At 40.2% G+C, this 24,581-nt stretch overlaps 1 protein-coding gene across 3 annotated transcripts; it reads left to right on the forward strand.

Annotated features, from left to right (window-relative positions):
• Positions 1-4,622: 4,622 nt before the first annotated feature.
• On the forward strand, positions 4,623-12,515 carry smg9 (SMG9 nonsense mediated mRNA decay factor). 3 transcript variants are annotated; one of them, XM_020710085.3, is made up of 13 exons: positions 4,623-5,026; positions 5,162-5,236; positions 5,441-5,660; positions 5,780-5,877; positions 6,008-6,120; positions 8,605-8,716; positions 8,838-8,933; positions 9,044-9,129; positions 10,340-10,446; positions 10,532-10,639; positions 11,576-11,701; positions 11,787-11,925; positions 12,363-12,515. In XM_020710085.3, exons 1-13 carry the CDS (start codon positions 4,880-4,882, stop codon positions 12,439-12,441), a joined length of 1,506 nt encoding a protein of 501 aa, XP_020565744.1. In that variant the 5' UTR covers positions 4,623-4,879; the 3' UTR covers positions 12,442-12,515. The 3 variants fall into 3 exon arrangements, with proteins under 3 accessions (XP_020565744.1, XP_004077846.1, XP_020565745.1); XM_004077798.5 differs by having other exon boundaries at positions 4,624-5,026; positions 5,426-5,660; XM_020710086.3 differs by having other exon boundaries at positions 4,950-5,026; positions 5,162-5,367; positions 5,439-5,660.
• Positions 12,516-24,581: the final 12,066 nt, after the last annotated feature.

The following is a 24,581-nucleotide window of genomic DNA, read 5'->3' on the forward strand; positions in this document are numbered from 1 at the left end:
CCGGAATACGTTTTTTTGGGAGTTTTTCCTTACCGCGAAGGGGGGTCTAAGGGCAGGGATGCCAGTATAGCTTAGTCAGTTTGTTAGTTCATTTTAGTATTTTTCTATTGAACTCTTTGTATTCGTGATCCTTTTGATTTCATGTTTTACTTCGAAGCCCATCGAGACGACTGTTGTTGTGATTTTGGGCTATACAAATAAAATTGAATTGAATTGAATTGAATTAACCTTTGTGCTATCCTAGGCACTTTAACATTGGGAGTTGGGTCATTTAGACCCACTAGACAGTGCGCTGAACCTTTTTTCTTCAATGATTTGTGATCTTCACTGGTGTCCATGGATTACATGAAATCTTTCCACCTTTATCCACATTTTTCATGGTAGAGAGAACACGTCAATGCAAGGGTGGGGTCATCTAAGATGGCACAAGGGTTAAAGCAGAATAAGTAAAGGTGTGTGAAGTTCTTAATCTGATGGATGTTTTCAGGTTGTGATTTACTTTAAAAAGCAAGTGGCGTGAGAAAGCTGAAGGCCTGTGAAAAACCAGTGAACAGTTACTTATATGTTCAACAGTATGAGCAGATGCTTTCCCTTTTTCATTACTTAGGCACTAATGAGTGGACCTTAAGGAAATGGAGGGACAAAGCATTTTCATTGATGAAAAGAGATTTAAGTCAAGATTTTTGGGTCATCTCTGGGATCATGAAAGAACATTTGTGGTTGTCAAGATTTTGGTGAAAGTTGTACAAACGTATTCATTCATTCATCTTCCAAGCCATTATTTCCCTTTCAGGGTCACAGGGCTGCTGGAACCTGTCCCTATCTGCCAGAGTCAGATAGGGACATCCTGGACAGGTCACCAGTCTGTCGCAGGGCCACAATCACACACCCATACACACTCAAATTCACACCTATGGACAATTTAGAGTGACCAATTAACCTATGAAGCCTGTTTTTGGCCGGAGGGAGGAAGCCGGAGTCCCGGCAAAAACCCACACGTGCACGGGGGCAACATGCAAATTCCACACAGAAAGGTCCCCCATTGGTGTTCTGTTTCAGGTCCCCCAGCCAGAACTTGAACCAGGGGTCTTCTTAACCCTTGTGCCATCTTAGATGACGTGTTCTCCCTACCATGACAAAGGTGGATAAAGGTGGAAAGAATTCATGTAATCCATGGACACCAGTGAAGATCACAAATCATTGAAGAAAAAAGGTTCAGGGCACTGTCTAGTGGGTCTAGATGACCCAACTCCCAATGTTAAAGTGCCTACGATAGCACAAGGGTTAATGTGAGACAAGAGTGCTAACCACTGCGCCACCATGCAGTCAGTTGTACAAACTCTGCTTTTAAATAAACCTACAAAACAGAATTTGCAGGAATATCAGAGAATGTGGCTCTGTTGTAAAGACTTGGGAGCATCAAACAATTCTTACAAACAGCTCACTCTTATTTTTTGGCAGTGTTGCAGCTTCTTTTACCTGCACATACTTTTGATAAATCCCACACATATCAGATAATTCTCGGTAGGGTGGAGATTTTGAACTGTCAAAGGAGTCACTGAACTTTTCAGACCAACTTAAATCACAAAGTGTCTTAGTTGAGTCATTCTCATCACAGTCACTTTCTGTGTCAAATTTTTTTCTTTTTTTTTTTTCTTTCTCTTTTTTAACTTGTTCTGTCCAACAGCTGAGCATACAGATTAGAGCTGAAGGCTTTTTGTGTTGGACAGGTTTTACTATCACAAAAAGAGGTTATATAGCTTCGAGAAACTAAAGTGTAGATTTGTATAAACCCCTTTTTGTCGTATTCTTTTCTTTTATTTTTTTTGTTACATTTAGTGTGTGTGGGGAGGGAGAGGGGAACAATGTGAGGGGATGGGATGGAAGAGAGTAAAAGGAAGGAAGGTGAAAAGGTGGGGGATACAAGCACTGATTTGAATAAGTTATTATTTTAAGCTGTAACAATTATACCAGATCTGCTGGAAAGACAAATATTACATCAAAGGTGAAAATCTGACACTAAGATGAGCGAAAAATATCTGTATATCAATACACTGTGGGTAAGGAGGAGGGATGAAGCAGACAGGGAGCAGTGTGGTAGTGTGCACGTGCACGTGGGGGTGGAGATACATGCATGCTGCTGACGTGAACAGTGTGTTCATAAGGGGAACCAGATCCTACCCAGCCAGACCAGCCAGACCAGGAGAGGGGAGGAGAGCCCCCCAGGCCAGGAGCCCCCCCAGCATCCGGACCCAGGCAGCCCGGGAGGGGGGGAGGAGGGGATCGCCCACCCCACCAGCCAGGCACAGAGAAGGCCCCCCTACAGGGGCCCCCCCAATGCCCAGAGGCATAAGCGAACCCAGTGTCCTGCCCCCAGGCCACAGGACAGGAGTGCTTAGCCGTACCAGGCGGCAGCCATGGGGGCCACCGGGCGCCGGACACCGAGACAAGGGCCAAGGACGAAGCCAGGGCCCCCAGAACCCATGAGCCGCCCACCACCCGACTGGCGCCCCGTCTCCGCAAGCCAGCCCAGGCACGCGACCTAAGCAACCCAGGGATCCTCACCCACCCACAGCCACCCCCCATAACCCTACAACCCTACACACTACAACCCCCCCCCCCCCCCCCATAATATCTGAGCCCCCCTCCCCAACCCTCTCAGTGCCCTCCCCTCTCTGTGATGGGGAGGGAAAGCCCCAGAGGGTACCAGCGAGCCAGCCCCCAGGTCCGTCCCACCCATGCACTCACGCACACATACTCACAATCATCTGGTTACCCTCCCCACCCCCCACCGCCACACAGTAACCCACCCCCAGCCGGCTGACCCCCAGCGCCGTATGCCCGACCATTCCCGCAGCCGACAGGTCACCCATAAGCCCGGCCGCCCCAAGAGGACCAGGCGGGTGAAGACCGGCTGCCCCCCCCCCCGACCCCACCTTTGGTGCAGGTAAAATAGGAGGTCTCCAGTGTGGGGGGCCCCACCGTTTGTATCAAATTTTTTCCTTTTCATCTACAAAGCACACTGTGTTGCTTTTCAGAGAGATTGCTCATGGTTCTTTGTACACTTACCCCCATGTTACATGAGAAAGATAGACTCTTTTGACAGACTGAGCGATTCTGTAATGCATCTAATGCTTGTGCGGCTCCTACACAGCTCAGACAGCAGCCTAAGATGAAGGGTTGGGACCTGTTACTAAGTGTTACAGAGGGGTTGGGAATGGGACCCCGCAGATGCAGCTGATCTAGTTAAGCTTTTAGAGTGTAATACAGCTTGTAAACCTTGTGCTATCCTATGTACTTTAACATTGGGAGTTGGGTCATCTAGACCCCACTAGACAGTGTGCTGAACCTTTTTTCTTCAATGATTTGTGATCTTCACTGGTGTCCATGGATTACATGAAACCTTTCCACCTTTATCCACCTTTGTCATGGTAGGGAGAACACGTCAAAGTAAGGGTGGGGTCATCTAAGATAGCACAAGGGTTGAAGTTGCTACATTCCCAGTTTTCTTGACTTAAAAAGGAACTTTAGCTATGCGATATCTGGAAGAGTAGGCCAAAACTTAAAACTATAGCATATCAGCTAAAAAAGAAAGATTAGGTGGAAAGTCCAGTCATATTGCTGGTTTACAGATAGTGGCTCTGATAGAGAGACATTGGTCCGAGGTGGAGATAGCAGAACTTTTCATTTGGGAATAATGAGAATGGATGGTATCAGGGATAAATTGATCAGAGGAACAGCTCATGTTAAAAGTTTTTGAGATTACATGTGGGGAAGCAGATTGAGATGGTTTGGACATATTAAGAGGCGGAAAAGTGATTAATTCGGTAAAAGATGCTGATGGTGGAGCTCCCAGGAAAATGTAACTTCACTTAAGATCACTTCTTGCAAAACCAACAACAAATCAGAGAAATTAAAAATAAAAATATAAAAAATAAATAAACTAAAAAAGGAGGGGTCAGCATACTTTATTTTTTTTTTACAAAAAACATTGACATTACTTAATAAGTTACAAAAGAATAAAAAAAAATCAACAACACTTACATAGTAAAAGAAGGCAAGCATCAGCTTAACACATGCTAGTTTTATTCATGTCACTCTTTAACAATGTGGACAGAGCGCAAAAACATCTGGGCCGAACAGATGGATGGCGCCTACATTTCCCACAAGCCACTGTACCTCATGGCTACGTGCTTTCTTCTTAGATCATATAATACTGAGAATTATCTATGCATTACATAGGTTTGCTAAACATTTTTTCAAATACAAATTATGAATATAATTGACACATAACTGTTGGTATGTTTTAAAATAATTGTAAAACTTTTTTTATTATTATTTCAAACACAAAATTTGCCAATTTTGACTGATTGTTTTTGCTTTAAAAAAAAGAAACGTCATATTTTTGAACATGTCTGTATTGTATGTTTATTAATGCATCACTCCGAATATGAGACGTTTTGAAATTTGAGATAGTGGAACTAATTTGTATTGTAGTGTTTCCAGACGAGCCTATTTCACAGGCAAACAACGGACGTTCGTTTTATAAATAAGAACATTTACTGCGGGTGGAGTCCTGGTTCTTCTCATTCACATTTCAATGCCGCTTCCCCAAAATGTCAGAAGAAAGTGAAACAAAGTTCTCTACCGGAAAATGTTTTACTCCGGTTATTTTAAGCCGGCTAAACTGTACTTCTGTCTTGTCCAGCCTATTCTCATTTTTCCATTTTTACCAAATTAGTATTGCAAGATTTTTTCAACACTATTAGCTTTGGCTTACAAGACACTCCGGCTTAGATAAAACGATTTAAGCTCCCCATTTATGTTGACAATCCAAATTCCTTTTTCTCATTTAGCTGAAAAATAGAACCACCGAAAAATGTCAGAGTCCGGCCATAGCCAGCCCGGTATGTACGGACCAGGACGGCGAAGGAGGCGACGGCGAGGGGAACGAGATGTTGGACCTCCGGGCCAAAACCTGTCTGGCCCCAGCCGTGACCGAGAATACCAACAAAGAGAACGAAGGGTAACGAAGGGGTTTGTTTATGCGTGGGTGGGTGTGTTGTTTTGTGGCGCCGTGAATGAATGAATGAAAGAAAGACAGACATATTTTCAAGTCAAAATAATAAAAATGATAATAATAATAACTTCTTCTGAACAGGACGGGAGCGAGGATCCACCAGGCCCTTTGATTCAGAAGACCCCCATTATTCTTGCTAAACCTCCCGGAGACAGGGTATGTAATGTATGTTTGATGGTTTGTGTTTTTCTTTTTGTGTCACCGGCAACCCTGAACTACACACGCACGCATGCACCCTTAAATGACTTAAATGTCACCGATAAGGAAAAGTAACATTTGTAGATGATATTGAGGATTTTCTGCCTTTCATCTCACGCGATCCGATGGCTTCTAACCCTCTGGAAGGCCAAACCGCCACAGAACACAGCCACCAGTGGGACTCCAGTCCTGGAGAAACCCATCATGCTGATGAAAGCCAGGGATGAGGGAGGCAAGCCGGGAACACCCCAGGAGACTGCTGCTCAGCCCTCGGGTCCTGGACCTTCTAAGATGGAGAAAGAAGGCCAGCGACCTACACAGCCTGTCTATCAGATCCAATACAGAGGGATGGGTCCCTCTGCATCCAGCAGCGCTGTGGACCGTTAGTTGTTTTATACCTTTTTGTTTGTTTGTTTCAAAATAGTTTTTCTCTCTGATCTTTACTTAAGGTTTAACTAAAATTGCGTCATACAGACAATTCACAATTTAAATGTCTTCCAGCTATGGTTGGCCAGGCCAAACTCCTTCCTCCAGAGAAGATGAAGCACAGCATCAAGCTGGTGGATGATCAGATGAACTGGTGTGACAGTGCCATGGAGGTAATTAAAGGTTCAGATCTGACAAGTTTAGTTTTTTTATTATCAATAAATTGATTATTTTCTTAAGTTTTTGTTGCTCTACATTCTCTATGATTTAAAAAAAAAGTAATTTATTGAAATGTGTCTGCAGTATTTAAGAGACCAGACAGACATGTTGGTGGTGGGAGTCATTGGACTACAGGGAAGTGGAAAATCTACAATTATGTCTCTGTTATCTGCTAACACACCTGAGGAAGATCAAAGGTAAGAAAGGAATTTAAAAAGATCATTTCTCTCTTTTTTACTCATATACAGTACAGACCAAAAGTTTGGACACACCAAACTTCTTTATTTTCATGACTATGAAAATTGTAGAGTCACACTGAAGGCATCACAACTGTGAATTAACACATGTGGAATTATATACATAACACAAAAGTGTGAAACAACTGAAAATATGTCATATTGTAGGTTCTTCAAAGTAGCCACCTTTTGCTTTGATTCCTGCTTTGCACACTCTTGGCATTATCTTTATGAGATTCTAGAGGTAGTCACCTGAAATGGTCTCCAACAGTCTTGAAGGAGTTCCCAGAGATGCTTTGCACTTGTTGGCCCTTTTGCCTTCACTCTGCGAACCACCTCACGTTCATGTTGAAAAAAATAAATGATGGTCCTAGGGCTGTGACGATAACCGCATCACCACATCACCGCGGTGATGACCTCATCACCGCATCGCCGCACTTTTTTTACACACTTTTTTTTAACGTTTTGCATATGGTGCGTGATTGGAAGTATAATAAACACATTAAACGCATTCATCTTTGCTGATAATTTCCTTTTTCTGCTAGTCCTGTGTTCAGACTTTCCTTCTTTCTTTCAGACTGTTGTCTCCTTTTCTCCCACCGCGCCTGTCACTCTCTCTCGTAGGCGCGCGCTCTCACTGTCTGCCTCTGCGCTGCACGTGACACGCGGCTCCCTTTACAGTTACACAAACAGGCGCGCGCTTTCAGAAGCACACATCCTCATTCTACAACAGAAGTTTCCGTCTTGCAAGGAAATACGACAAATTTACTGCTTTCTAATTATTAATTTCCATTGTATTCATTTCCATTACAAGCTGCGTGCGTTCTTAAGTGCGCGACACGGCCGCCCACCGGAGGATTTTGTGTTGGAGGGGGGGGGGGGGGGGGGTATTACTGTTCTCCTTCACTCTGTAACACCAAACATGAACGCGCGCTGTTAGATTTCCATGAATATCACTACATGTTTTGTTTGGGAACTATTTTTTGCAGCGTAACGTTACGTGTCTGTATAAACAAAGGCGGAGCCTCCCGCCCCGCGTTCTTCATGGGTGTTAGGCTTCACGGCTACCGGAAAGGTGACAAAGTGTCTGCAGTCTGCTTATTACTGGGAAATATATAATATTCTGAGAAGATGTCTGTACCAGAGAGCTCAGGTGAAACTTGCGTGCAGCTCCAGAGCGGTCCACTGCAGAAGAATCAACACACACCCCCAACACACGTGTGCACACCTTCCTCCTATACCTACACAAGACGCTCCGCGCTCACACACACAGTCAATCTACAACACCTATAGTTAGTTCACAAGTTAGATATGTAGTTGTTAGTTGTTACTGTTATTTGTTAACAAAGAATAGTACGTTGTAATTGTATTTATTTCCGACGCGGCCGCCGGGGGAAATATTCCCATCCCTAAGTAGGACTATCAGCTGTGTATCCACCTGACTTCTGCACAACACAACTGATGATCCCAACCCCATTTATAAGGCAAGAAATCACACTTTTAATACCTGACAGGGCACAGGTGAAGTGAAAAAACATTTCAGGTGACTACCTTTTTGAAGCTCATCAAGAGAATGCCAAGAGTGTGCAAAGCAGTAATCAAATCAAAAGGTGGCAACTATGAAGAACCTAGAATATAATTATAATCATAATTCCACATGTGTTAATTGATAGTTTTGATGCCTTCAGTGTGACTCTACAATTTTCATAGTCATTAAAATAAAGAATGAGAAGGTGTGTCCAAACTTTTGGTCTGTACTGTATGTACCTTCCAATAACTGGGCAATCCAATCATTTGTCTGGTGGTCTGATTGTGGACAAACTGAAGGCTGGGATAAAAATAGTTGTGTAGTTAATTATTTTCATAATTTTTCACTCTCCCATTGTTCTTTTGTTACATATTTCGTGAAAAGTTTTCTGCTTTAATATATCATTTGTTTATAACTGTTATATTAGGTGTGTTAAAAAAAAACGTTATATTTTTTCCAGATTTTAAAATCAGACCTACTTACACTGAGACTCTTTAGTGTCTATAGTTTAGCCTGTTTTTTTCTCCTTTTTTGTTCTTTTCATTTTCCATGTGTTTCCACACATTTGTGTATTCACACACCCTTTCGAAACATCTTTGCAGAAGACATTTTCCAAAATTCACTGCACTTGCCAGTCTTTTTAGCTTAATATTTACATCTCTTAAACCCAAATGGGGTTGTCTGTTTCTGGAATTTATTTCAAGCATTTCTTGAAAGGTTGTGTGTGGAAGCGAACGTATGTACATTATTATGAATTGATTATTCTTTAGCTAAACAACTTCATTATTGATTGGAATTTATTTTCTGCTCTGCTAGTATTTTGGGATTACCCATTTACCTCAGACTGGCCTTGTCAAAGCAGAATCCGACTTGCTGTGTGCTCTCAGTGAAGGCCGTGTCTGTGTTTGTTTGAACAGGAGCTATGTGTTCAGAGCTCAAAGTCAGGAAATCAAGGAAAGAGGAGGAAATCAGAGTACAGGCATTGATTTCTTCATCACACAGGAGAGAGTCATCTTCTTGGATACACAGGTGAGGAGGACTGTGGATTTCTCTCATATGTGGACCTATTTTTTAGTCACCATTTTAAAGCTCTCTTGAGAACACAAGGAGCTCTGATGCACCTTTATTTTTAAACATATCTCATTGTCAGCCAATGCTGAGCCCTTCTATCCTGGATCACCTCATCAACAACGACCGGAAGCTGCCTCCAGAGTACAACCTCCCTCACACATATGTGGAGATGCAGGTTTGTGGCTGGCCTGTAGGGGGCGATATGAGTTAGTATTTTAAACAGCCCAGTTGAGTTTCTGTGTTGCATGCTTTAAGCATTTGTTGTTGTTTTTGTTTTTTCAACAGTCTCTTCAGATTGCTGCCTTCCTGTTCACTGTGTGCCACGTTGTGATAGTGGTCCAAGATTGGTTTACCGATTTAAACCTGTACAGGTATTGACTATTGTTTGAACAGGGCAATATTCACTCTGTGATCTCACAGGACCAAAAAAAAGCCAATATTTAAAAAAATAATGCTGTTATTGTACTAAAAAAGGATTGTTGAACCTTTATTTTTTATTGAAAGTATGGTATTTTATTTTATTTAGATCCACTTTTTTCAGTTTTCTTAAACAGAATTTTTTAAAGGGAAGATATTTCAGAAATGTTGGAGTTTTCTTGTGGGAAAAAAGAATTCAACTTTTTCAGAGAGCTACATTCAAGTGTAGCAGTTTATGCCTAAATGAGCAGAGTCACTCAAGGTTGCATGACGCAGAAAAAAATGTCTCAGTTTGTGTTTGTGGCTTAGACTTCCTTAAACAAAACCACAGATCTTTATAGATGTCTAGCAAGTACTGCATCCGTTTTCCACTTTTCTACATGAAACCTTAGTGTTCCTCACAAATGGCCACCTCTGGCCTCAGCCTAGCGTCTACTACGCTTTTCTGTGACTTCATTTGACTTCATATTCCTCTGTAGTTTCCACAACTCTGCATATCTCCATTCTTTTTAAAAACGGTTCAGTTGGTGATTATTTCAGATTAAAACATCTGCACAAGATGCTATCGTCCTGTCTGCCCCTCCCTCCACTTTCATGTCACCCCATGCTCCTTCCTTTTCTTGTAAAACGTGTTCACTGCTGCCATTTAGAAAATCTTTGGTAAAGTCCACCAAATCTGTCCTGCATTCCTATCCTACACATTCTTTGCAAACTCCTTCAGGATCACGCCTCCTCAGCTTCTCTTAACACACAGTGATAAAACTGCTTGAGCCTGATCCCAAACTACAGTATCAGACTATTAGAATACACAAGACGTCCATCTTTCTTCATTCTATCATGTCGGCCAATCTCTAGTTTTCTCTGTCAAAGTCTCTACATTCAAAGTTATTACTCTAAGTCCTATACTTCCGCCTTTCCTTCTCTCTTTCTGACCTCAGAAACCCTTTCTTCCTCTTGTTTTCTGGCCAACTTTAAAATATTTTGTAAGAAAATGAAATATAGTTTAAACACATAAGATCAACTTTCTCCAACATGTCAATGAAAAATGTCTGTGTTAACATGAGGAATGTTCAGAGAAATCTGATATCGATAGTGAAAAATTATCATTTTAGTTGCCCTGTGTGGATTAAACCATTAAGTTGGCACTTTTCTGTTTTCTGTTAGGTTTCTCCAAAGTGCTGAGATGCTGAAGCCTTCCACTCCTTCTGCGAGCCATGACAGCTCTGGCTCCTCAGGCAGTGATGATGGTGCAGAGTACTATCCTCACCTAGGTGACTGCTCCCGCCAGAACAATAGTCTGACAAAGCAGTTGATGCCATAAACCTTTGACTTTGTCTCATTTTTCTCCTTGTCCAGTGTTCCTTCAGAATAAAGCCAGGCGAGAAGATTTCTGCCCACGAAATCTGAAGAACATGCACATGGTGGTGGACAAACTTATGGCCCATTCTCATCTCAAATACAAAGGTGCGTACCTTAAGACAAGCTTAATGTCTTTAAATCATAGTTTGTATTTTTCAAGAAAATACTTTCTTTTATTTAGAAATTGATTGATTTGTTTGGTAAAGCTATTTTGAGCAACATTAAAGAGAGAGACCTATTTCATTTATTTTTGAGATCAGAAAAGTAAGGGATTGCAGGCGTAAAGCAAAAATTGCCTCACATTTTGTGAAAATAAAAGCTTTGATGAAGTTCATAATGCGAATTAGAGACAAAAAAGCAAAAATACACTAAACTAAAACTAGCATTTTATTGATGGACTGTGAAAGCTAATCTATAAAATGAACAACCTTGGGAGAATTTCAGCCAAGAAGCTCAGCAGCGCTTTTACTTGTTTAAACCTCTGTGTGGACGGTTCAGCCAATTAACTCACCTGATCAGTGTTCTACTTGACCCTTGTGCTATCCTAGACATTTTAACATTGGGAGTTGGGTCATCTAGACCCACTAGACAGTGCGCTGAACCTTTTTCTTCAATGATTTGTGATCTTCACTGGTGTCCATGGATCACATGAAATCTTTCCACCTTTATCCACCTTTGTCATGGTAGGGAGAACACGTTAAAGTAAGGGTGGGGTCATCTAAGATAGTACAAGGGTTAAAGAACCGGGTGTGTTTTTTCTACCACCTCTGTCATCCATTTCCGCGAGCGCTGGCGCCGCACCCTCCTCTCCGGCTTCCACCTGTGAGCTTCGTTAGGGGTAGTTTTATACCAGAAGTTTATGGTAGATCTTGTTTTATTGTATCTGACCAGAGCCGTCTGACTGAAAGATAGTGTTGTGTAATCCTCAGCAGTTTGCTTCCCTTTCTGATGCAATGCTTTAAAATGGCTAAAAAAAAAAGAAAATATTTCAGTGCTATGTGTATTTAAAAACTAATCTCTAACTTTGGGGTTGCGTTACAGGTACACTGTCGATGCTGGACTGCAACATCTTTCCAGGCCTTGGACATGACTTTCTGAAAACAGAGGTCAACATGTTTCTGCTTCCTGTTCACGAAGGCGAGGGAGAGGATCATCTGACCAAAGCAGGTTGTTGATTACTTTGAAACATTTTTACATCTGTTGTGTTGGAGAGAGAAAAAGGACATTTATTTATTTATTTTTTAATTGTCAGGAACATACCCACTTTTTTCTCTGCTGCCTGGGTACAGAGGACACCCCACGTTCTCCTACATGGTCTCAAAACTTCGCAGCCAAATCCTCGCCATGCCTCGCTCTCAGCTGTCACACACCATTCTGACGGAGAAAAACTGGTGAACAGAACCTTTGACAAATTTTTTTTGTTAGAAAATAAATGCTGCTGCTTGTGAGTAACACTTAGAAAAAAAACTGGTTCAGAATTTATGACACTTTTTAAACCAAAAAAGTGTTTCATAAACATAATTTAAATTTCTCCATAAAACACTAAAAAATATCATAATTTCTGATAAAAGGGCAAAAAAAATCAATGTGCAGCAGTAACAATCACACAGTGACACTCATAACGGTTTGTGTTGCTTTAAGGAGTCCTGCAAGGTAATGTTATTATTTACCAAAATAAACTAATCAATACAGACTTTAGAGTACCGGTAATACCAAATTGCCATAAAAGGAGTGAAAAAACTATTTTTTTGTTCAACATGACAGTATTTTAAGAGTCATCCTCTGCTGCTCTTATATTTCTTTGTCTCCATCTCTCTGGTGTGAACAGGTTTCACTATGCTGCTCGGATCTGGGATGGTGTAAAGAAGTCTTCTGCCCTGTCCGAATATAGTCGCCTCCTCTGCTAGGAATTGGCTTTCACTGTTGTACATATTGTACATTAGCAATTTATATCTGACAATAAAGAGACATATGAGCTTGAGTCTGTTTTCTCTGTGAAATGTGTGATGTGTAAATGTACTTTTGGATGCTTTTAGAGAAAATACCTAGTGGCGAACCATACCATGTTTGGGCCCCCATTGGTTGTAGTTCAATAGAAAAATGGAGCAGACCGGTTGGGACGGAACTACTCTTGAAACCCGTTGATTGGCTGAAGGTTATTACAACAAAAGAAAGCAGTTGTATGTCCTTTTGTCACCTGCAATCTTCTCAAACAACATGAAATGCTTACGTACTACTAAAGGCCAAGCGGAAAACAAAGGAGCTGCTTGATTACCTCCATTTTTGATATTGGCTTCACCCCACATGTACAGTGACAGTCCAACTTTGAGTGGAAACGCTCTCCTGATTTGTTTGGACAATTCTAAACTAGAAGAAGGGACCAGTAAGTTACCCTACCCTCCAGACACCCTAAATAATAATTGTGTGAGAAAGAAGGGCATTTGTGGGTCAACTTTCATACTGACCTCCATGTTTTACACTCCGCTTTTATCATTCAACAGAGAGCCTGGTTTGCAGTTTTGCTCTAATCCGCCTCAATAAACTGTTGGGTTGAGATTTGTACTCTGTTACACAAAACTGGATCATTCATGTGTGGAAAGGCCAAACCACAGTTCAAGTCAGCTAGGAGCAGGACAAATAGTCACTCTTTTTATTTAGCTGGTGAACACAAATCAATTTAGAGACCTGTCTATCTGTATTGGGTGCTCTGAGTTTTAGAGTGTGATGAATGACAAATGTAAGAGCAATATCGATATTGAATCAACAGAAAGCAGAATGTGCTGCATAAATAATCTACAATATCTTTTCCCCTTCTCATTCTGTTCTAACATTTTCACAAATGGTTGGTACACCCCAAACTTATCTTAATTTTTACCAGTCTGGGGGTCTCTGGAAATACACCCATGTAGAAATAAGAACGGTCTGGGTTTCTTTTAAAGCAGGGTCTGTAATGCATTGCTGTTGGACCACACCAATGCAGTCAAGTAAAACAGTCACCTGGAGGTGGCAAGATAGTGACTAGCCCTTGTGCAATCCGATGACCCCACCCTTACATTGACGTGATAAAGGTGGAAAGATTTCATGTAATCCATGGACACCAGTGAAGATCACAAATCATTGAAGAAAAAAGGTTCAGAGCACTGTCTAGTGGGTCTAGATGACCCAACTCCCAATGTTAAAGTGCCTAGGATAGCACAAGGGTTACGTAACTGTTACTCTGATAATAATCTTGTAACAAGTTATCAATTTTTCAGTTGTTTACACATTCATTTATTTATATTAAGAATTCTCAAGGAGTGTTGTGATTGCCATGATCACACCAGTGGAATTGTGGAATTTGGTATGTATTTTCAAAGCATAATTTGGCTGTGGTTTGAGGTGGGGCATTCCCCCACACAGTACATTCCGTACGGAGAAGGTCTCCCAGTGAATGGAGAAAATAAAAAGAAAACAATTCACTTTGAAGAGCCTTCCTGAGGCAAAACTTCCACAGCAAAGGAGTTCTTGGCATGTCCCAACAGGACAGTTTTGGAATTGAGGTACCTCTCAGCGGAGAGGAAGTTTTTGTTCAAGGAGAACATACGTGTTGAAACAAGCCGAGTAATGTGACAACAACTCGATGTACAAATTCACAAGTTACAAAAGCAGCTTTCTTAGATGCAACCACAGGACATAAACATGGTGGCAGTCCCGCAGCATCAGTGTCAAACACTGCATTGATATTCGTTTATTGAATCAACACAGCAAGACCCTCTATGAAATGTTGATAACGTCACTCTATCAACAGCAACTTTAAAACACAAAATCACAATTAAAAACAAAAACAATATCACAATAAAAACCAAGCCCACCCTTCACCCTTCCCTCTCCCCTCCGTTAACACATATAACAGATGACCCCAAACAATGTAACTTCTAAAAGAAGCTTCAGGCTTGGCTCTGCTGTGAGGAAACAGTTTTGGGAATCCGTTCATACCAGAAGCCAGCTCGGCCATGGGAGCATCACCACAGTGCCAACCCATACCGGGACAACAACGGGGTCCAATCCACGGCTGTGAGACTGTATTGTTAATGTCCAGCCACCCCAGCAAGGATGACAGCCACGGCAACAACCACCGACCAAGCCAGCAAACCCTGGCAGAAAAGATCCTCACAAAAACACTGGTGCGAAAATAACAAAAACATGCCAAAAGTAGGTACATAAGATGTATGTAAAAACATAAAATTAAGAATAAGATTAGGTGCGTAAAATAAAATTAAATGCATAAAATAATATATATATAAAAACTAATAGAATAAATAAGCTGATAAAATCAACTAAAGGCAAAATTAAAAAGGTGGATCTTGAGCCTCTTCTTAAAAACCTCTACAGTCTCCTGAGGTTCTCAGGCAGGTTGTTTCACATGTGAGGACTGTAATGGCAGAATGAAGCCTCACCATGGGTTTTTGTCCTCACCTTAGGAACAAATAAAAGGCCAGCACCGGAGGACTTCAGTGTCTGCGATGGCTCATACTTTGACAGTAGATTACCTAAATAAGAAGGCCCCAAGCCATTGAAATATTTATAAACCATAAGAAGAATCTTGGAATCAATTCTGAAATGCACAGGGAGCCAAGGCAGGAATTTTAAAATGGGTGTGATGTGTTCCCGCCCCCTGGTCCTTGTCAGAACTCGTGCTGCAGAATTCTGTAATAGTTGTAAGTTTGAAAGACAATTTTGAAGGTAAACCAAAGACCAGGATATTAGAATAATCTAAAAAAATAAAAATAAAAGCATGCATCAGCACATCTGTGCTGGCAAGAAAGAGGAACGGGCGGACTCTGGCAATATTTTTAAGATAATAAAATCCTGTCTTAACGACACTTTTAATGTGTGGAATAAAATTTAACTCAGAGGCAAAACGTACGCCCAGGTTTCTCACACAGTGAGAGGGTTTAAAATTCTGAAGATGCGGTAAACTCATCTCTCTCTCGTCTTCAGAACCGATGAATAAAATGTCAGTTTTCTCCTGGTTGAACTGTAGGATGTTTTCTGCCATCCACGACTTTATATCTAAAATACAATTTAAATAGAGTGTTCATAGGTATAAGATCATCAGGAGACACAGCGATGTAGAGCTGTGTATCATCAGCATAGCTGTGAAAGTCAAACCTGTCTCCTGATGACCTCCCCAAGAGGCAACATATACAAGTTAAAAAATGTAGGACCTAGAACCGACCCTTGGGGAACCCCACAACTTAATTCATGGATTCTTGAAGAGCACGCATCCATACTTAGATAAAAGCGCTGATCTGTAAAATAAGAATAAAACCACTTAAGAACGTTTCCAGCAAGGCCCACTAGACTTTTATGTCTGGCAAACAAAATCTAGTGATCTACTGTATCAAAAGCAGCACTAAGGTCAAACAGCACCAGAACACAACGTTTCTGTGAGTTTAAATTTATTCTAAGATCATTACAGACCTTTAACCCTTGTGCTATCCAAGGCACTTTACCGTTTTAACCTTTTTTATGGGGAAAAAAAACAGTTGGCAGAACTTTATTAAACTAAAATGTGAATGGATTTGCCATTAATAGTTGTTTACTTGTTTGTTTGTACATAAATTTAATTTACTCTTGATTATCTTGCAAGAAATTCAAGAAATCTGGAAAACTTCACCAGCACCGTTCATTATCATTTTTACCGTTCATTATTCACCAGGCATTATCCCTGAGTAACACTGATTAAACCTTTGGCTAAAAGTGTCCTCGATTGATTGTATGAATATAAGAAAGGAGGGGAGCTGGAATGTTTTACTACCAAACACTGGTACAGCTTTCTTGAGAATACCTGCGTATTATTTGTCTCTCCATGCTGTAGTCCAGCTAATCTAAATGCCAAAAATATTTGGAGAACTGTATTCAATTCCTTAGAAAAGTTGACAACCTCCGTTCACAATATGCATTAACATCTGCTGATCTCACTCTGTCCATTAATGCAGTCTACCTCTTTTTAGTTCAGTTTCTGTTGTCCTCAGTTTAACTTTGTCATGAAACCAGTGACAGCATGTCTTGCCTGAACTTGTCACACAGGTGGTAAATCTCCCTGGAAATCAGTGAGTTCCTGAGAGCTGCCTGTTATTTCATACATGTTGTGTAGATGCAGTCTGCATGTCTAACCCTTGTGCTATCTTAGATGACCCCACCCTTACATTGACGTGTTCTTCCTACCATGACAAAGGTGGATAAAGGTGGAAAGATTTCATGTAATCCATGGACACCAGTGAAGATCACAAATCATTGAAGAAAAAAGGTTCAGAGCACTGTCTAGTGGGTCTAGATGACCCCAACTCCCAATGTTAAAGTGCCTAGGATACAAGGGTTAGCCATGTGATTATGAAGACCTATAATGACTGAGGTGATTGGCTCACTTGAGCTCAACTATTTGGATGGGAAAGAAATAGTTTGAAATTACAGTAATTAAAAAAAAAAAAAGAAATGATTGAAACATGTTAAATTACACTCAGATGCTTTATTTTGATGCGGTATTCAGCATTTCAAAGTTATTGTTTTTTTAATAGAATTTCTGAACATAACACATATAGTATGCTGCTTGAAATGGAGTTTTTTCTGTCATCCTTATTAAAGCTTGGACCAAGTTTTATTCCATTGCTCTGGAGCCTGTTGAGGAACTGGGTTTCATAGTCCAAACTGTGTGGAATTAAACCTGATTATTTGCTGATTGGTAACTTTTTGTCCTTCTGTACAAGTTCAGGCTTCATGGTGACTCGGTGAGGTCACATTTAATGCTTTCAGTGGTCTTTTTTGTCTTTGTTAGCTTCAGTAGAAGTTGTAGGGAGAAATTATTATTTCACTTTGATAAATATATTTTGTAATATCAAAACTAAATTAAGAACTGTTTGATCTTTAATATTGTTGTCATTTAATTATTTTCTGTCATTACAGAACAGGGCATATCAGGGAGCTTAGATTTGTGTATCAATGTTCAGAGAAAATTTAGCAAACCAAAGAGCTCCAACTCTTTTTTTCTATTGTCTCTTCTCTCACAGTGTCTTCTGATGATTTTTTTTTCTTTTGTCATTACTGTACTCCTGCACTTTAGAAAAAAGAATAAGAGCATTAAAGTACATGTTGGACACACTGTCAAACCATAAACTTGTGTTTTTTCAAATGGTTAGAATGTTATCCTATGAAGTTCTTTATTCAATGGAAATTTTTCAACACACAGGATGCAAGAAAACCAAGGAGCTGCAGGTGGAACATCCGATGTCACCATCATTGCTGCCAAACACCAATGCTGAAAAATGAAACAACTTGCTATTCATTTAGAGAAATATCTGATCAAATCAAAAGGCATAAAGAAAACAAACATTCTGTTGATTGATTCACATTAGGTCAGGACTAAAGGAAAAAATAGTAAATTTAAGATAATAGGTTTGTTTTGAAAGTTACAGTAAAGACTATTCTGTCTATTTGTAAACTCTAGAGAGTTGATACATGATTGCATAATTACTAGGAGAGGATCTAGTGGTGAATGGATTTCTATTCCTGGGATCCAACCAGATTGATCTGTCTGAGGCAGAATCGAATCGACCTATAGCATTAAAATCGTTTCAAAATCGACAAATTAATCAATACTGGAAAATCTCATTTAGATTGAGAGATGGTGGGTTCATTGTACTATAATATAAAAAAGACTAAGTGTCATCCCAGCACATAACACACCAGCAAAAAAGGATCCAATCATCATTACAGTACAATGTGTGAACACTTTGCATTTTACAAAGACATGTGACCATACAGTGTAGAATGTTCTAGTAATATTCCCTTTGGAATACTTTTGGTATCATGAACTTTATCAAACTAAAACATGAATGGATTTGCCATTATTTCTTTCCTATTTGTTTGTTTGTAATCATATTTAATTTACACTTATCTTACAAGAAACACAAGAAATCTGGAAAACTCCACCTGCACTCTTCAGTACCCAGGTATTTATCTCTGATTGAAGATTTGGATAAAGCTGTCCTGGATCGATCTTAGGTCAGTAAATTGAATCGAGTTCAGATCGTTCATAATGAACTAAAATCAAATGTGAACAAAAAATATCAAATTGAATCATTGCTAAAATGACTTGACACATGACCAATTGTTACATCGGCTGGGTCGCTCGGTTGGTAAACAGGGAAAGCAGGTAACGCAGGAAACCAGGGTTTGATTCCCGGAGGGGAATGAACAATGGTTATGGGGGCAATTACCATATCAATGGCGAGCAATTAACATCACCCAGTGAGGGTCCTTGGGCAAGACCCCTAAATGCTAATGCTACTACAAATTTCCCATTGTGGGATAAATACAGAATAATAAATAATTTTATTTATTTTTTATTTATTTTATTTTATTTAAAAAAAAATAAATAATAATAATGATAATTACAGTTTTTACATAGTGGAAAATGAACATGTGTTGTTTATTGTATCAAGCCATGGGACTTAAAAATAAAAAAATAAATAAAAACTGAAAAGCATTGAAATGGGGAACAGAGCCTTTGGACACACCTTCCTCCAGAACTGCTGCCTATATAGCATGACAAGAAGGGCAGAAGCTCACTTCTGCTCTACCGAAGGGAAAGATGAACTTCTTCTTACTGCTTCTTGGGATATGGCTTCTTCCAAAGGGTAAATTTTCAATTTTTGTACTCTTCTGTTTTGAACAACTAATCTCTAGCCTTTCAGTTTGTGTAATAATATATAAAATTTTCATTTTGTTGAGTGCTTTCAAATTCTAAGACCTGGCAACTATGTGGTTTTGATATTTTAATGAATTTCTCTTAGAACAAAATATAACAGTATACTTTGTTTAGGAAAATAAAACAAGTTTGTTTTTTCTTTTGTCAGCTGATGCTCTGAAATGTAATGAGTGCATACCAGCCCAGGCAGGAGGAACCTGCACTAACAAACAGGTAGAATGTTCATCAAATCAACAATGTGCCTCACTTAGAGAAATCTATTATGAAGGTATGTTGTTGCAGCTTGTAGTATCTGCTAGTTTTTTCTATATCACTTGAAAAGTTAACTGTGAATAAGTATTTCATATTTTTTAAGGTGGTGCAGAAAGAAGCAATGTTCTCTCAAAACGTTGTGTTCCGACCGCAGAGTGCGGCGAGTCTTCCTTTAACTATGCAAATTTCAAAATCTCATTCGTGATTGAATGCTGCAACACAGACCTCTGCAACACCAAAGATGCAAGCGGTAACTTCTCACTATTCTTATATTTTTATTCTTTTGAACACTTTTTTAATTAAAAGCTCATTGATCTGTACTGAATGCAAACTAATTTGAGAAGCATTAAAAGTGGATTAAGTGAAACAAAACATCAAGTACAAAACATGAAACAAAGCATTTTCTGAAAGTATAGGTATTTATTCCAGAACAAAGCTCTGGATTAAATGCATTCTTTTTTTGCCATAACTCCTGATGTTCGGTTTTACAGCGCCCAGCAAATCTATTCCAAATAAAATGAAGTGCTATGGCTGTGTTGGTCTACCATGCAACAGAACTTTGAACTGTGAAAGTAACCAGGACCGCTGTATTACATCAACAGGTAACTTGTTTCAGTTATTCTGACCAAAGTTTTATGATTCCAAGATTCAGAATCACAACTTTTTTCATCTTTCTCACAGTGACTGATCAAGGAGGAACAAAGGTTGCAAGAGGCTGTGCTACAAAGAATATATGTCCTTCTCCAACTTTTCCAACGTTTCTACAGGGGAATAAAGTTGTGGGTAAAGTTGATAGTTGCTGTGAGGGCGACTTCTGCAACGGCGCAACTACTGCAACTGCCAGCCTTTTGGCAGTGCCGTTGATCTCTTTGGTTTTGTTTTATTAAGAGATGACAGATGATCTTCAGGGTTTTCTTTGCTTTGTATCTTGGTGTAACAAATTAAATTCTATTTGATTTTTTAAAATAAATACTCAGTATTTTCACATTGTGCAAAACCTAAAATTTATTTTTTGTAGTTTGCCTAGTAAAATTAATGTATTTTAACTTCTCCAAAATACAGTGTAAACAGGATCTTTTGGGGTCTTTAATAAACTTTGTTGATAACAATTGCTTCTCATTGTTCTTACCACAAATTTGTGCACATCAATAAAAAAATTGATAAAAACTATAAATTGCTGCGGTAAACTTTGGGTTAAGAACAGCCAAATTTAGGAAAAACGTTTTTTTTTGTTAACCAAAATTAGATAAATACATTTTCCTTACAAATCTACAACTAGTTGGTGTCATAATAGTGGCCAACAGCAATGACAGAATTAAACTGACTTAACAAGAAAAACAAACTTAACATAACAACAGGACATGTAGCAGGTTTATATACCAACAAGCATGAAATAACCCAACATAATATATAATAAAGCATTAAGGGCTTCACAGAGACACACAATTTAGTCATCATTTTAACATGCATTTCCTTTACTCTAAAAAAATTCCTAATGAAGAATTACTTAAAGATTAGTTCCATGAATAAAGCCGAAGTACATTCTTGGCTCCCCTTCTTTCTGTGGTCCTTCCAATGAGCTCCACATAAAAATCAGCTTCAGTCTCAGTCTCCCCTTTGGACCAGGAAAACCCTCACAGGTATGTGAAAGAAAGTAAAAAATTAACGTACATTATAAAAGACAGGAATAATTATATGTGGACTCGGTATAAAGTTAATCCTGCTGTTTTAAATGAACTGATTGAAACATATAGAGTGCTAATCTGTTGCTGTTTCACCAAGGGATTAACTGAAAATATTTAAATAAGATAACGATTTGGGACAGAGAGCAGAACTCAGGCTTTATACTTTGTTGTGGACACCAACACCACCTCAATGGAATGGATTTATGATTTATGTCTTCTTCAGATTTATGAAAAAAATTGAGTTTTTGTTGCAGCTTCTTGTGTAAAAGACGTCTATGTCTTTGTGTTTGCAACACAAATACACCTTGTGTGTCTGAAGATTCATAATCCCCTATTGTAACAGTAAAATCTGTCTAACACAAGAAGCTTTCAGCTCGTATCTGTTTGCTCAGCTGCTTGACAAGAAATTCAACAGGTAGCTAATGTTCCATTGTTTTGGTTGAAACATTTTAAAAGCTAAATGCTGGCCTGTAGAACCTCTTGTCATAACCCTCATGCTGCCATGTTGGGTAAAATAGACAGACATTTATGAAATATTAAGAATAAAACTGCATTTCTGAGTATTTCTTCATAATTCCAGATGAATTAGGAGCAGACGAAAAAAATGCAGTTTGAAAAATCTTGTAGTTCTTACAAACAAACTACAATCGGTAGGCCACGAGCTCCCTGCTCTGCTCCATTCGGATGCATCCACGTGTGTAAACAAATATTAGTGATCCATGTACATCTTTGTTCTCCTTGCCTGAGCCGGTTTCTGGCTCAAAACTGTATGGTTGCTTTGATATTGCTTACAATGTAAACCAAGAATAGTATACAGGCTGAATCTTCAAAAGGAAAAAGAAGTACTAATACTACTACTACTATATGATCGATTGTATCAGAGATTAACAGATGTTTTTTTTTTCTGTCCAGACAAAATGACAGATTATCTGCCATCATACAGCGACAAAGTTGTCAAGTTTTTGCAGGGTTCAGATGAGCTCATCACATGTTAAGGTTTGACGGTGTCCTCTGTCTCCCTCTCCTGGCCATTACTGGTAATGCTGTCCTGTACCCCTCTGCAGTTTTCCTGTTTTTTTGTCTCCTTATGTATCCAAGATGAGGGCTGGAAATCCTGACACACCTGTAACTCACCAATTGTATTTAGGACTGGGTCCTTTACCTTTACACTGCCAGTCTCTCTGCCACCCTTAGAGATGGGTGGATGAGCTAAGTCACCCAGAGGGAATTCAGAGTGGAGTTGGACAGTTAAATTTCATTGTTCACGGACGGGGGAGGGGGGGGTGCACTCTTTTTCTGGGGGAAGGCCCAGGGAGGGGGGCGTAGTGCTAGTTCCTCAGGAAGGTCAGGGGCATGAGTGGTGGTGCTGGACCCCCCCACCCACACACACATATACAAAATTTGACAACAACATCCTGTTGTGTTCCCTATCTTCTATTTAGCCATTTTACACAAAAAATGCATGACTTTTCTAGACTCGTATTACAGCGGGGGTCAAACTCAGTCACACAGGGGGCCTAAGTTAAAAACACACTTAACGTTTTAGGCCGAAGAAGATAAAGATTTACTGAACACACTAAAACTAAACTTTAAAACCTCTTAAACTGAACTTTTTGAACATAAATATGAATAAAAACAGGAACACAAGTTAAACCTTAAATAACTTGTAATATTTTGCTCTCCATAGAAATATATTCTGTCAAAATTATACAAATATGAACATGCTGCAGAACAAAACAAAGAAAGCCTGGAAATATTAATAAGAAATTACAAATCAAATAATTCCGTTTTTTTTTTGCTGTTTTATCATTGTTTAGAGCATTTTTTTTAAAGCTAGACACCTGCTTCATTTTTAGCAATAATTTCTTAATGTGTGACGTCATGTGTGTCTTTGTGAAACATATCAGAGGGATTAGGTCTAAAAAAAAAACTTATTGTGATTTATATGTTTAGGTCTTATAAAACATTAAAGACTAAATCGTAGAACTCATCAGTGGGATTACTCCAAAAATATTTGGCATTTCCCTAAATTTGTGCAACACCAACAGCAGAAATCCTCCAAAAACCTCAATCCATAAAAAATGGTCTGCCCCCACCACCCCTCCCCCTTCCCTTCCCTCTGACACACGCGGCTCTGTCGCTATGACTGGAGGCGCAGCTGCGGCCCAGAGTTGATTGTCAGATAGAAAAAGACTCCCCTCACACCTGTTAGTGTAATTCAGCCAGCCACCGGCGAGTTGCGCTCCCCTCTCGAGTTTTTTGACTTATGTTCCAAAGACTACCGCAAAGAGGTGTTGGCCGCAAATGTCTTGCAGCAGAGGGCGGTGGTCACGTGCGTGTCGGGTCTGCCGTGTCGGGTCTGCCGTGTCAGAGCAAGGAATTGTGGGAAATAATGCCCATTGCCTGCTTTTGTCGAAATTGGGTTGAGCACGGGTGATTGTTCTGCCCAATTCCTTTTCATGTGCCTGTTTTACGTTGTTTCACTCTGAGTTATTTCATCTTTTTTTTTTTTTGCACCATAAGTGTGAAGAGCAAATAGGATGAAGACATTCTTAAGGGTCTGATGTATCATCATAAAAGTGTTAAGTGTCAGCAGCTGAAGCAATTTCAAATTAAAAGCTACAAGCTTCCTCTTTGAATATCTACCATACCACAGCACAATATGTGCGTAACGCACGTAACGCACGCATCGGGTACGGCAAATGCCACCCATTATGAAGTGCCGCCCTGGGCGACCGCTCACATCGCCCATATCAAAAACCGCCACTGCACACACACACACACTTGGGCTGCGTGTGTCCCGTCGCTGGGGACGCTCCTGAGCCCCTACCTTCCTGACTGTCTCTCTGCGCTGCCACTGTCCCGGTCTCTATCTGCCGCCCCGGGAGGTGAGGCGCCTACTGCTGCTGGCTGGGGGGGCAGTCGCTTGGGGGAGCCTCTTCCCCCGGTTGTGCCCATCCGCCTGCTCCTTACCACTCCCGCCCAAAAAAATTCTGCACAAATGCTCATAGGGCTCCGGGAATTGGACGGGTGGGATATGCTGGCGGGGCTGCCCGGGGGTGACTCTCTTTGGGGCCTCGTCAGCACCTGCCCTCCATTCCACTTTTACTCGCATATTAAACACCTTGATTCATCTAGGACAGGGGTGCTCATTACGTCGATCGCGAACGACCGGTCGATCTTCAAGGACACGAGGGTAGATGTACCTCTAAAAAAATCCACCAGCCAATAAAAATCCTCACCGAGAAGTACGGTGAGCGCAAACTCTCTGTCATCAGAAAGTCGCTTTCTTCCCCGCGGCACGTTATGTCCCCGGCAGAAGAGAAGACAACTCCGGACAACCGGAGTGTTTATTGAAGCT

The sequence above is a fragment of the Oryzias latipes genome, chromosome 16 (genome assembly GCF_053564925.1).
Source record: "Oryzias latipes strain Hd-rR chromosome 16, Olatipes_Hd-rR_3.1".
In the NCBI taxonomy this organism is placed as follows: domain Eukaryota; kingdom Metazoa; phylum Chordata; class Actinopteri; order Beloniformes; family Adrianichthyidae; genus Oryzias; species Oryzias latipes.